The sequence below is a fragment of the Plectropomus leopardus genome, chromosome 20 (assembly GCF_026936395.1).
Source record: "Plectropomus leopardus strain MGB_pleo_1.0 chromosome 20, ASM2693639v1, whole genome shotgun sequence".
Classification (NCBI taxonomy): domain Eukaryota; kingdom Metazoa; phylum Chordata; class Actinopteri; order Perciformes; family Serranidae; genus Plectropomus; species Plectropomus leopardus.
This window is the reverse complement of record NC_142195.1, coordinates 4,162,405-4,175,520: the sequence shown is the minus strand read 5'-3', so window position 1 is coordinate 4,175,520 and position 13,116 is coordinate 4,162,405. Positions and strand designations below refer to the sequence as shown.

At 38.6% G+C, this 13,116-nt stretch overlaps 1 protein-coding gene across 4 annotated transcripts in view; it reads left to right on the top strand.

The window, feature by feature from the left end:
• The window catches only part of ap3b1a (adaptor related protein complex 3 subunit beta 1a), a 100,631-nt gene that overhangs the window by 10,264 nt on the left and 77,251 nt on the right, over positions 1–13,116 (top strand). For all 4 annotated transcript variants that reach the window (XM_088070700.1, XM_088070699.1, XM_088070701.1 and 1 more), the window contains exons 2-6: positions 1,315–1,390; positions 1,528–1,602; positions 5,186–5,281; positions 5,426–5,586; positions 8,168–8,234. In XM_088070700.1, the coding sequence (XP_087926826.1) occupies positions 1,315–1,390; positions 1,528–1,602; positions 5,186–5,281; positions 5,426–5,586; positions 8,168–8,234 (475 nt within the window). The remainder of the gene's footprint in view (positions 1–1,314; positions 1,391–1,527; positions 1,603–5,185; positions 5,282–5,425; positions 5,587–8,167; positions 8,235–13,116) is intronic.

The window sequence follows — 13,116 nt, the reverse complement described above, 5'->3', positions numbered from 1 at the left end:
GCTCACCTTGTGTTGTGTTGAATTTGTGAAGAAATCTTTGTCGGAGAATCCAAAAAAGGCAAACATTCTCAGTGAATTGAAGGAATCAGGGACGTGCATTTAAAACTCTCTCACAACTTGCTCAGTATTATCCAAGTCTCATTTTTCCAGTCTACTGTGAACAAACACATGCATTTTTGCCAAGATGTCGCAATATAAAACACTTGAAGAAGTGCGTGCTTAGCTAGGTTTGCATTTGACCTGTGGTTGAACAGAGTTCGGATGCATGCGCATGCCCAGGCACAGATCTGTATGAACTGATGTGTTTCAAATCCTGACATTTTGGCAAACATAGTATAATATAGTTTTGCTGCTGTTGATTGCGGACCCTGTTCACTTCAATACATTAAGAATGTCTGCCTTTTTTGGATTCTCCATTCAGCATGTTGGTATGCGAGAAAAAACTAACTTTGTTTTAAAAATTCAATGTAAAAACATGGTGTGTAACTGATACAAAAAGGGTCACTTTGCAACTGAAGCGTTCCTTTAAGTTTGCAGTTTGCATGCTAATAATTTATAATTCGTACAAAGTACAGCAGAGGCTGATGGGGATGTCATTAGTTTTTGGTCATAAACCAGAGAATTGGACAGAATTTTGAGCAGATGATAGTGCAAGATGAAAAATCTGGTGAGTTATTATGCTGTGGAGAACATGAAAAAAATACTGCAATTCATCTAATAGTTGTTGATACACAGTATTTTAGTCTTGACCAAATGGGCTAAAAGCCATTCATTCATTTCCTTCCCAGAAAGGTACGCATGATCTGCATCCATAGAGATCTAATCATTGTATTTCTATGTCTGTATCTTTTGTTTTCTATCTAGACGTTACCTCTCTACGTGTTTAGCCTCTGCGTGGAACAACCAACCTGTGTAGTTGTACAATAACAATGTGTGTTAGCATTAGCCAAAGAATGTGCATTGTCACATCATGTGAGTGAAGGCTGTTTTAGCAGAAATTTAGCGTGATGCTGCAGTGTGCAACACTGAAGATGACATTCTTGCTGTTTGTTTGGGTGCATTGTGAGTGTGCTGTTTGGCTCCTATAATGACCAGAACTGTTCGGCCTGTTGGAGCCAATGTGACCCTCACATGTACCCTGTAACCTGTGGAGCTGACACAGATGTTGCATACAGGGAGCGTTCACAGCACCTTTGGTCAAGCTCTGACTCTTGAATCTGATTAGTCAAGTCCTCACAGCACAGTTTACTATAAAGCCTTGTCTAATGTTGACCATAACAAGAATAATTGAGAGTATTTTCTCTCTTTTCTCAGGAATGAAGACCTTAAAGAGATGTTGGAGAGCAACAAGGAGTCGCTCAAACTGGAGGCCATGAAAAGGATTGTTGGGGTGAGGGCATCATGGGAATTCTCATACAAGACAGAGTGGAAAACCTTTTTTTTTACAGTTACTAACAGTGTGTCTTCAGTTGTTGAATTAAATATGGGTGGTGGTTAAAATTGCTTTATTGTTTGATTTGTTTCCAGCTGATTGCCAAAGGGAAAAATTCGTCAGAGCTGTTTCCTGCCGTGGTGAAGAACGTTGCGAGTAAGAACATCGAGGTATGACAATGACATATATCACAGACAGTAACCCATCACCATCACTGCTGTCATCTTTACTACAGCTGGTTGTGATGATTCAGTTAATTCTCGTGTGACACAACACGTGGATTCTCTGCATGACATTACATAGGAACTTCCCCTTACAGAACAATACTGTAAGCTTTATCTGCTTTGTATTTATGTACAAAGTTACAAAAACAAAGTAACTGAAAATAAACAAAATATAAGATAAAAATCTTTTTTGATGCAAATGAATAATCAATCATATGCGCCGCTGTATGCAGAAGTAATATAATCAAAAAGATTTTTATGTATTTTACACCAACTGTATGCTCACTGTCGCACCTTAGCAAACTTGGACATGTTCCCACTGGTTTTACTCAAGAAAAAAATGTCTAAATTAACCCATCAGAATTAGTATATCACAAAAAAGAGAATAAGAAAAAAAATGGGAGCGTTATTAGACCCATAAAAATAAATACATATATAAATATTTTAATGCAAATTTGTTTCCAGATTGTCCATTGGTCTGTCCCATTCTTGTGAAGACAATATCTCAAAAGCACCTAGAGGGAACTTTCTTAGGTTTGGCACAAACTGAGATCTGGGTAGTCGGAGGTCAAGGTCAACATTTTCGGCCAAAACACAAGAATTCATACACTCATTAACACCTCATACTGTAAACTTTTTAGACGTGTGTTCATAATTATTCTGCCCAATCCAGCACACACATGCACAGCTCATTTTAAAAACAGATACATTATGAATATATTTCATAGAATTTTCTTTGCTAAGGCATTATATTTTTAGGTTGTCTGTGCGTCACATTCTTGTGAATGTGATATTTTAATGATGCTTCGAGTTTGGCACACACATTTAAGGATGCACTGATTAGATTTTGGTGGTCAAGGTTTAAGGTCACTGTGACCTCACAAAATATGTTTCTGGTCATAACTCAAATATTTATGCGCTCATTACGACAAACATTCATGCAAATGTCTCATAGGATGAAATAATGGAGTGAAAATAAATTCTATTCAAAAGGTCAAAGGTCAGCTTTACTGGGATGTCATAATGTGCAGAAACACTTTGGTCCATTATTCAGTGTCATATCTCAGTAACAAAAGTGGACACATTTGGTCAGATACTGTTTCTTGGTCAGATTTGCTCAGAGAAAAAAAAGGTATATTCCCTTATCAATCAATAGTAGCACATATAGTTTAAAAACATGAATCGGTGCAGCAGCAACATTAAAACACTGTAAGATGCTATTGGTTTGTGTAAATACTCCACTAAACCGTGGCAGACTTGTGCACAGACTATTCCAGTGAATGACCAAACACTAAGCAGCAGCTCAAGAGGGGTTCCCATGCCCAGAGCCTGTGAATATTGATTAGCAGCAGCAGAATAATCAGGTAGCGTGAGGGGCAGCATGTGAGCGGGGGGCCTGAAGCCCGCCGCTGTGTGCAAGGCATGCAGGCGAAGCAGCTCATGGCAGGGTAGGGGAGCAGGTGGGTGGAAGTAATTGGCAGAAGAGGGCCCACAGTCACGTCTCCTCTCTCCCACCTCGCATACACCAGCTGCTAAGGTAGCGCCAGTTTCTCCTCTCTCTCCCGGTTTCATCCACACTTTACTCACCTACAGTATTCCTCACTAAAAATGGCCTCTTCTCTCGTTCCCACCCTCATCTCTTTCTCTGCCAGTTACCACGAACCGCCATTGATCCCCGCTAATTAGCAAACATCACAAGAGCATGAAGGTTATTGACAGTGTTGCGTGATTTCATATCAGCACGCTTTATTTTCTTTTAATCACCGTCGTGCCCTTAATTTTAACATCAGATTTTAAAGCATGAATGTGTGTGTTTGCATGTTTCGGCGCAGTTGTGCGACAAGAGGAGAAACGATGAAAATAACATGAAATCTTCTGCGATGCTGAGCAAGTCGTAGGGCCTTTAATCGCCTGCTTAGCGGTTCAAAATGAAATCAGTCGTGTGCTTTGTGCTCAGAGAAAGCAGATCCTTGAGGGCAGATGGGCTGTGTCTGCTTTTATAGTGAGTAATGCCATTAATTCCAGCAGTAATGACCAGAAGGATGATGGAGAACTGTGGTGCTCTGCTGCAGGTCAATACTCACCGCGTTAGAGACCACGCTCCTGATTACTAATTAAACTCTAGGAGATTGTACCTCAAATGTCACCTTACCCCTGACCTCCACCTTCAATCAGTTCTTAAGTGGAATTATAAATAGATCCTAAAGTAAATCATCATTTTTCATAACACTTTTATCCCAGTTCAACTATTAATGAAGCCATAGCCTTATGTAAGCATAAATCTATCAAGGAAGATCAGGGCCATGCTGGAAAAAATACCTTAGATTTCCCTTAGATATTAAGAGAGACAAGTGATCATTTTTTTAAGAAAAAAATTTTGAAAAAAGTTATAATACTGCAAGAATAAAGTTGCAATTTTGGAAAAAAAAGTTTTAATAAGAGAACAAAGCTATAATTTTCAAGAAAAAAGTCACCATATTATGAGAATAAAGCCATAGTACAATGAGATTAAACTTGTACTATTTAAAAAAAAAGTTGTGATTTTACCAAACAAGTCATAATTTGAGAAGTCGTAATATTACATGATTAAACTTGTTAATTTACAAGTTTAATTATGTAATATTCTAACTTTATTCTTGTAATATTCTGACTTTTTTCCTGAAATAATGACTTTCTTTTAATATTATAAGTTTTTATTTTTAAATTATGACCTAATTCTTATAATATTATTACTTTTTTGTAAATTTTGTAATATTATGGCTTTTCTACTAATGTTATGACTTCTTTCTGGCATTTGAGTCCTCACGTAATGTTTGACTTCTCAAAATTATAACTTTTTTCTCGTAACATGACTTTTTTTCTTGAAATTATGACTTAATTCTCGTAATATTATGGCTTTCTCTAAAAAATTAACTTCATTCTAATATTCTATCTCTTATATTATTTACTTTTTTTTACTCTTTCTTATTTTCTTTTTTAAAATCCTCCTTTGTAGAAATAATCTCTGTTAGTTCTCTGATGTGAATTAGCAGACGAGCAACCTTTGGCCTCCAGTTAAACCCGTCAGAAAGCAGGACAAATATTATCTCAGGCTTTCCAGCAAGAAAAGAAGAGGTGTGGAAGCCAAAAACACAAGACGGCGGGGCAAATAACTCAATGGCAATTTCTGAACGGGAACAAAAATACATAAACTCGCTCTCTGCCTGAAACAACACTGGATGGAGTCTGCAGCTCATGATACCAACACAGGAAAACTTTCCATACCAACTTTTTTCCCCACATTTCTTGAAATAATAAACTCAAATTTCCTGCAGAAAAACTGAGCTAAGAGAAGACTCTTCCTGCCGTTTCATTCGTTATTGTTCATTTTATTCCTTTTATAGCTGCAGTCTTTAATCCTTTATTAACAACACGCAGCACCCTCTCACATAAACCTGCTGAACTTAAACAACACAGCTGGTTTCCTTCTCAAGTACTGCTTTAATTTCCCCTTAAACCTAATGCCTTTTGATGTAATTGTTGTTTTCAGCTGAAGAAGCTTGTGTATGTGTACCTGGTGAGGTATGCAGAGGAGCAGCAGGACCTGGCTTTGCTGTCCATCAGCACCTTCCAGCGGGCCCTAAAGGTAAAATCACAATTCCTTGTTTCCATCTTTGGCTCTTCATTATTAATAGCATAGTAAAAAGCTGTCTTTTCATGACTTTTGTCCTCATAACTGAGATGTTAAATGAGTTCTTTTTAATTATCTCTCTGTCTATCTCTGTGTCAGGACCCAAACCAGTTGATCCGGGCCAGCGCTCTGAGGGTTTTGTCCAGTATCCGGGTCCCCATAATCGTCCCCATCATGATGCTGGCCATCAAGGAGGCAGCAGCTGACCTGTCTCCGTATGTCAGGAAGACGGCGGCCCACGCTATCCAGAAGCTCTACAGGTACACTCCTGTGCATCTCATGTTCACATATTAAAGCTGAACTCGTTAGACTGGCTCACATTTCCACCTCATTCTGAGCTGTTAATTCAGTTAACATATGGTAATGTTGATATAAGGGGCTTAGCCCTGCAGTTATCTTGCTCTTATCAGCCGAGTCTTTCTGAGACTGGCATGGATCAAAGATTGAAATATGAACAAACTGGTAAAACTGAACTTGAATGGACCAGTTGCATATTTATTTTAATGGCTGGCATTAGATGACAGCTCTTTGTAAGACTAAGGCTGTGTCTGGAATTTCATCTATTTATTGCACAGTGCTTTTTATTTATTCTGTGCCAGTTTATTGTTGTGTCCTTAAAAATCCCCACAATGGAACAAAAAGAGCAGTGTTCATAGCAGGGCTGCAACTAAGCATTATTTTCATTACTGATTAATTTGCTGATTGTTTTAATTAATTGCCGTCTCAATTTACATACACTCTAATATTCCACTATTATTCCAAATATAACTATATTCTTAAATTTATACAGGTCATGTAAACAGCATATTCTGTTTAGATATTCCAAAAGAAGCCTTTTTTCCATAAAATAAATAGCATAAATAGCATTTTCCGATTAAAACATTTGATATGCAGATATTATTTGGGTTTTAGTAGCATTCTTTGACATGTATATAGTGCATTTCATATGTGACTGACTTGGGATTTTTTTTCTGCAGTTTGCAACACATGGCCTCCACCAAATAACTCACGCTTTGCACAGCTGGGGTACCGATGTACTACCAAAAGAAAAGCTCACATTTCTATTCAAAAGGAGAAACACACAAACTTTTAAACATTACATTGACATCAACAGGTTTTTGGATACATGCAAGTGTGCAACCATGACATTTAAAGAGGCTGATTGAAGGAATGAAAGAGGGAGGCTGTGTTTGTACGCATCGACATGTTGGCCACCAGTGGAAAACATTAAAAAAAAAAATCTTATTTTAGCACAAAGAAGCAAAATGACAAGCGACTCCAGCCGTTCTGCCTTTCTTTATTTTGACGTGTTAAAAGTTATGTTTGGGCACATTTAACATGTACGGCTGCATGCTGTCGGGAATTTTGTGGAATATTTATTTTCATCAGCCATGTAAACAGCTTAGTTGAAATAGTTTCTTTTTTTTTTTTTTTTTAAAAATAAGGGCAAAAAACAGAATATTTTGTCCATGTAAACATGCATTTTGCCTATAAAATGTCAGAAAATAGTGAAAGGTTCCCACAACAAATTCCCAAAACCGAAGATGATGATTTAAATATTGTTTCTTTCAACCAACAGTCCAAGCTGACAAAGTTATCTGAATGGGAATCTGAATCAAACTCCTGCAACACATTCAGTGTATAATCAGATATGAGAAAGAAAAGCGGCAAATCATCATATTTGAGAAGCTTTAACCAGTAATTATTTGGACATTTGGCTTTTAAAAGGACTAAAACAATTGCATCTATTATGATAATTAATTAGATGAATTTCCTGCCATTGGTCTTGCTGCAGCTCTATCCATGTTGTGTACAAGGAATGTCTCAATCCAACGCAGAGCTGTTCACTGACAGCATATACACTGGATTGATTTTAATTACTTTAATGTACTTAATGTCTGCACTGTGCAGCTGTATTATCTTGGAAAATAGTACTGGGCTAGGATTATCTGACAGATACTCAATGTTAACCCTTTGAACCTGGAGAGACGTCACTTTTCTCTTGCTGATTTTAGATGCCTTTCGCAAGTATTTAAACCTTTGTAACCTCAGCATATTGGTGAGATTTCTCTCAAAAACATGAGGAAAAAATACTGATGAGCAACTTGTTAAGAAATGCTCCACAAATTTCAAGAAATGTATAGATTTAGAAAATTATTTTTAAAAGACAGGGGAAAATGTCTAGGTAAAAAGAAAAAAGCAAGGGAAAAACTGTGTTTAGAATTATATTATTACGTTTTAAAATTATGTTACAGTTCTTATAATTTTTAGGCACTTTTAATTATTATTAATATTATTTATAATTTTCAGGTGATTTTATTGTATACGTTTATAGTTTCTTGCAATTTTTTAGGCAATTTATTCTGTTGCTCTTTTTTAATAAAAATTTTCAGGTAATTTTCTTGTATGTTTTACTAATTTCTTGCTAATTTTTCGGTAATTTCTTTTTTTTTGCTCATTGCATTCTTCTCATGTTTTTGAAAGCAATCATGCCAATTAGCTCTGGTTTCAAATGGCTAATACTCAAATTGAGATCAGGGGCAAAAAAATCCCTTTATTGGGACATCCCTAACATGTATTTCACAGATGCGGAAATGAACAGTTGTGCAACACAATATTGGTCAGTGATGACGCAGCACAATGACAAGTATCATCGGTCAGTCACAGTCTAGATCAGAAACCTGCTCGCAGACAGTTGATGTGACACACTTGAGCAGTCCGTATTCTGTGCACAGAGAGGGGACATAATTTAATTTGTAAGTCCATCAAGTTTTCATGTTATGTGAATAATTGCCATTCCTTAGTTGACAATTTGTCTCTCTCGCTCTCCGTTGTCTCCAGCCTGGATCCAGACCAGAAGGAGCAGCTGATCGAAGTGATAGAGAAACTCCTGAAAGACAAAAGCACAGTAAGTACAGGGTGAGCAGCGAGTGCTTGCACAGTGCGATTCCCCCATGCTGGAGAGCGCAGACCACTGGAGGGCGCCCCAGTCAAAGCCATCCTCCTCCTCCCAGCTCTCCATCCCACAGCTCATTCGCCAATGCCATGGTTTGTTAACACCCACTTAAACCCACACATCTTCAGATGCTCCTTGTTAAGTGTCCATTTGGAAGGAATTTTCGCACTGATGCTAGTGTCAGCTTAATTTTCTCAAAGGCCAACTTCTCTTTTTTTTTTTTTCCTAACCCACAATGGACCGCAAATCAGTCAGATTCTCAAATTCTGTGTTTAGGCCAGTCACAGACACAACGCAGGCAGCCCATTAGGAGTCAGCAGGCAGCACATTAATTTGAGGAGGTCACAGTGAATACTAAGGGTGTTTAAATGCCAATTTCAAATATGTAGACGTCGGCCGCAGAATGCCGAGCGTGTTTGTGTTTGTACGTGCAAGTCATGCACAGTTTGTTGTAATTATGTATTCATAGCGTATACCTATCATTATACAAACAAAACAAAGCAGCTCAGGCCAAGGGGGGGATGGAAAGCCCAGTACCAGATGCATAGCATATTTAGCCCCAGACGCTAACGAAGACAGATGACTTCTCCCCCGCTGGAGAGCCACATAGCAAGGCTGGGGACGGAGAGAGAGGGCACTATCATCACACAGACACCACAGCACTATCAGTCTGTGATGAATGGCGAAAAAAACCCAAACATAGTGGACGCTTAATAGCTATCAAGCGGTGCATTTTTATGACGCTAGGACGATATCGTGTAGCATTTAGAAGTCCCACCACGATGGTGAGGTTTCTTGCCATTTTGTTTCTATTTCTTTGAGCTGGCAGTAATATGATGCAGTGTTTCCCCGAGATGAGCTGTCTTAGAGGCGAGGTGAGGACTGTGGGGATGTTTATGCTACACATTTTGATTAAATAATAGTTAATAACTAAGCTAAATAAGTTTTAAAGATGTATTATGCAGGAATCATCAGCTGCAGACGAGGGATCGACTGATATGGTTTTTTCTGGGCCGATACCAGTACCGATTAATAGTTGTTGATAAGACAGATAACTGATAATTGGAACCGATATGTGTTAACAATAAAAATGAAAATATTTCTGTCCAAATTTAGAATCTTGAACATAATAAACTTTGTTTAAATGCCTTTAGCAAATGTTTAATCAAAACATTCAACATCATATGCAGCAAGTTTCCAGTAAAGTGAAAATTTAAATAAAAAATGAATAAATAAAAATAGCTCCTTGAGGTTTTACAAAGTGAAATTTCCTCCCATGCTGTCACTTTTTAATTAAGTAATTTTATCATAAAATTAAAATACCGATACAGATAATCATCAAAATGCTAAATATCTGTCCCAATAATCGGCCAGGCCAGTAATTTGTTGACCCCTACTACAGATCCAATCTAGCTTCAGAATGAGCTTTGACAGCTTGGCATTTGGCCTTGCTATATTCATGTGTTCTGCGGGTTTTTTGGCCCTCTGTTAGCAGTTTTTGTGGTGTCCAGTCTGGCCCCTGTGTCCTGAACTATGAAACTTGTTCAACATACCCATGGTGTCTTTTAGTTTCCTGGCTTAAGTAACTCTAACACTGGCTGTCTGAATAAGCAGTATGGATGTATCAAAGAAAGTCTGGATACAGCTATGGAGGTGGGGCTGCGTTCATTCCTATGAGAGCTGCTCATTTGTGCATGAAGCAAAAACAAAAAGCTCTTTTCCAGGTATAAGATACCCTGATCCAATGGCCCATGAGGCATGCACATTTGAGACTTATGGCAGCTGAGTGTGCCCGGGCTTCAGCCGGCAGAGCGACTGATTTCCGGTTTAGTGCTTCGCTAGCTTGAATGGCGATCCAAGAAAATCTAATCTTGCGGTTCTTTTAGAGTTTCCAAATGTTATAGATCTGGATGGCTTAAATCTAGACAGTGAAATTAGTCGTTTTGCTGAGGTTTTGTCACTCACAAAAAATTCTCCACTGATGTACAGACGTCTATGTGAAGTCAATGAGAAAAGTCTTTCTGGGCCCGTGGGCATCACATGATCCACGTTTGGCCACTATAAAATTTGCATCAGAGCCTGGCGCACTTCTGGGGCTTGGGTACTACAAAGCTGGTTATAAATTTCCTCAGTCAACTCTGGATTTTCCCTATCCAGTCTCGATCGCGTTTACGTGAAAGAGGCGAGGTTGTTAATCAGGAGTGGCGTCATCAGAACCATGAATGAGGTACGTCTTAAATTATGATATGATAGCCTCTGATATGGTAGCCTGATACTGTTAACCTCTGGTGACGTTCTATTTATGTGACAGCAAAAAATCCTATCGGTTGGTGTTAAAATGTAAATGACATCCTGTAGTCTTACAGCAGAAAAAGAAGATGTAGAAACTTTTTTAATTTTTTAATAGAAGGCCAAGACTTAAAATACATGAAGGTGAGTATATTTTTGCTTAAGATGGATGATGAAGAAACTACTCCAAATGATGTGTAAAAACACTTAAAGTACTGCCAGACTGTTTCTGCCAATGTGTGGAAAAGTAGCATTGTTAATGACTGATGTTGTTTATCTGACCCAAATTTAAAATTACCCCCTATAAATTACCCCTATAAATTACAATAAATTATCCCCTATATACCCCTATTTAAAATAACAGGAGCCAGTTAATTGTGTTGATTATTTATCTATTAAAAGATAATAATGTTATTTTCAGTGATCGTCACACAGGTGACTCATGTTATTCTGAGCTGCAGTGATGAATCAGAGTAAAATCAGCTACACTGTTAGATATCACTGTGGGAATATATTAAAATTTTCACAATTACAGAAAAAACAACTAAAAATCATCATATTTTTAGTGTCCTAAATGATCTCTCCCTGTGTGAGAGTCTTTGTTTTAAAGCCAGAGTGGACACACAAAGCCTGGGGCAAAATTATTCTACTAGTCTCATGAAAAAAAATGTTAACTGTTTTTACCCATCACTCTAGACTTTCGCCCATGTCAGGACAAATTTTTTTCCAGTGATGTGATTGGTCAGAGGTCGGAGAGTTTGACAGGTGGTTATCTGATACCTTGAAGTTGCTGTGGAGCATGTTAGCTCTTCAGCATAAGTTCCCATGGGGATTTCTCCTGGTAAAAAGTGAACCCGTTTTGTAATACTAAAAACCCAGCGTTAACCCTAAAGTTACCTTGTTTGTTCACAGATATTTCGGTTGTTCCACCATACACCATTACTCTTTGGTAACTGGGGATAGCTACCCAGGGAAAACAAAAGCACTATCCTCTTCCTGTTGTGTTTGTGGCTAAATGGTTGCCCTGGATTTGCAAAACTCTCAAGAGCCACTTTATAACAGCATGTCTCACTGTTATATGATATGACAGTCGCTGTGGTTAAGGTCTGGCTAGGTTTAGGCACTGAAAAGCACTTGGTTAGGTTTAAGATCATGGTTTGGGTTAGTTCCATCAGGTGTCCCTAAAGTGATTATTAGAAGTGGGGCTGTATAAAATACTTATGAATAGTTTGTGTAAAACATACAGTAGCAGGCAGTGGGTGCATGCTCCCAGCTTGCAGAAACAGACAGAGCACACACTCCACAAAAAACCCATTAATGTCAGTTTAAGTGGATTCTATACAGTATTTTAATTGCTTTACCTGTCTGTCACACAGCCTTTTTCCTTTGGCACTACATTTCTCATCAGCCCCCCCTCAGCTGTTTGGGTCAGAAAGTGCTGTTAGCGGCTGTTACGCGATCTGACTGACACAAAACTTAGCGTTAGCGTACACTTAGACTGATATTGTATTTTTAAGGTAGGGTTAGGGTTGTGGTTATTTTTTAAAGTGGCTAAAACATGTTTTGATATCAACCCTGAGCTGAGCTGTGGGGTGCACGCCCCCTCTTTTTCTGCAAACTGGGAGTGCACTGACCACCAACTACTGTGTGTATTGCACTGAGTAAGTGCACTACACAGAGTAGTATCTCATACAGCCCCACTTAAATAATCCCGAACATTTTAATGCTATTAATTGCACTTGTGTTTGTTCTGCTGTGTTAAAATGGAAAAGAAACGCTGTTCAAACACTCTGCCGTCACCTCACTTTGCCTTTGACATCTTGAGGTTTGTAACACAGTTTTACCATATCGGACATTAATGAATCAATTTAACAGCAAATAAGTTAATTAATTGAGGTAACTGGTGTTTAGCTGATGTCAGTATGCTGCCTACAGGAGGAGGAAACATTTGGTTATTGTTCCAGTCTGTGGCATTGTCCAGGCCTCCTGACATTTACCTTTACAGATGTGCCTGTTTGGCTAAATGGCTGTGACACACGGGGGGCCTGCTTATAGGCAGCATGGTTTAAAGAGAAAATGGGAAGGGCCGATGACAGAGACAACATAGGAGTTTGTGCAGCTGTTTTACCGTGATGGATCTATTATCCAGCCATTACAAGATAAATGATCGATCCCTCCTACCACCCCACCCCTCTGCACCTTCTGCAAAATTGAAATGAGAAGAGAAAGGCGGGTGGGGGGGGTGGGCGCTATGATCAGGTGCTAGGTGAGATGCCCATTAATTTAAGAGAAAAAGGAGGGAGGAGGAAGAGAGCAGGAGAGGAGCGAGCGAAGGGAGGATAGGCCGACCCCACATCGGGCCATCAATCAAAAAGGCGCACGTTGTCTATGGCGTGATGACCCAGCACTCTCTGCCTCCCTGGCACCCTAATTAGAATTCATAGCAAAATAGATGCAAGGAAACGGTTTGGGCCCTTCATAATTTTATAGGAAATTTATTGTTATTAGAAGAACCATTTGCTTAGTGTGATTTTTCCATTACCGG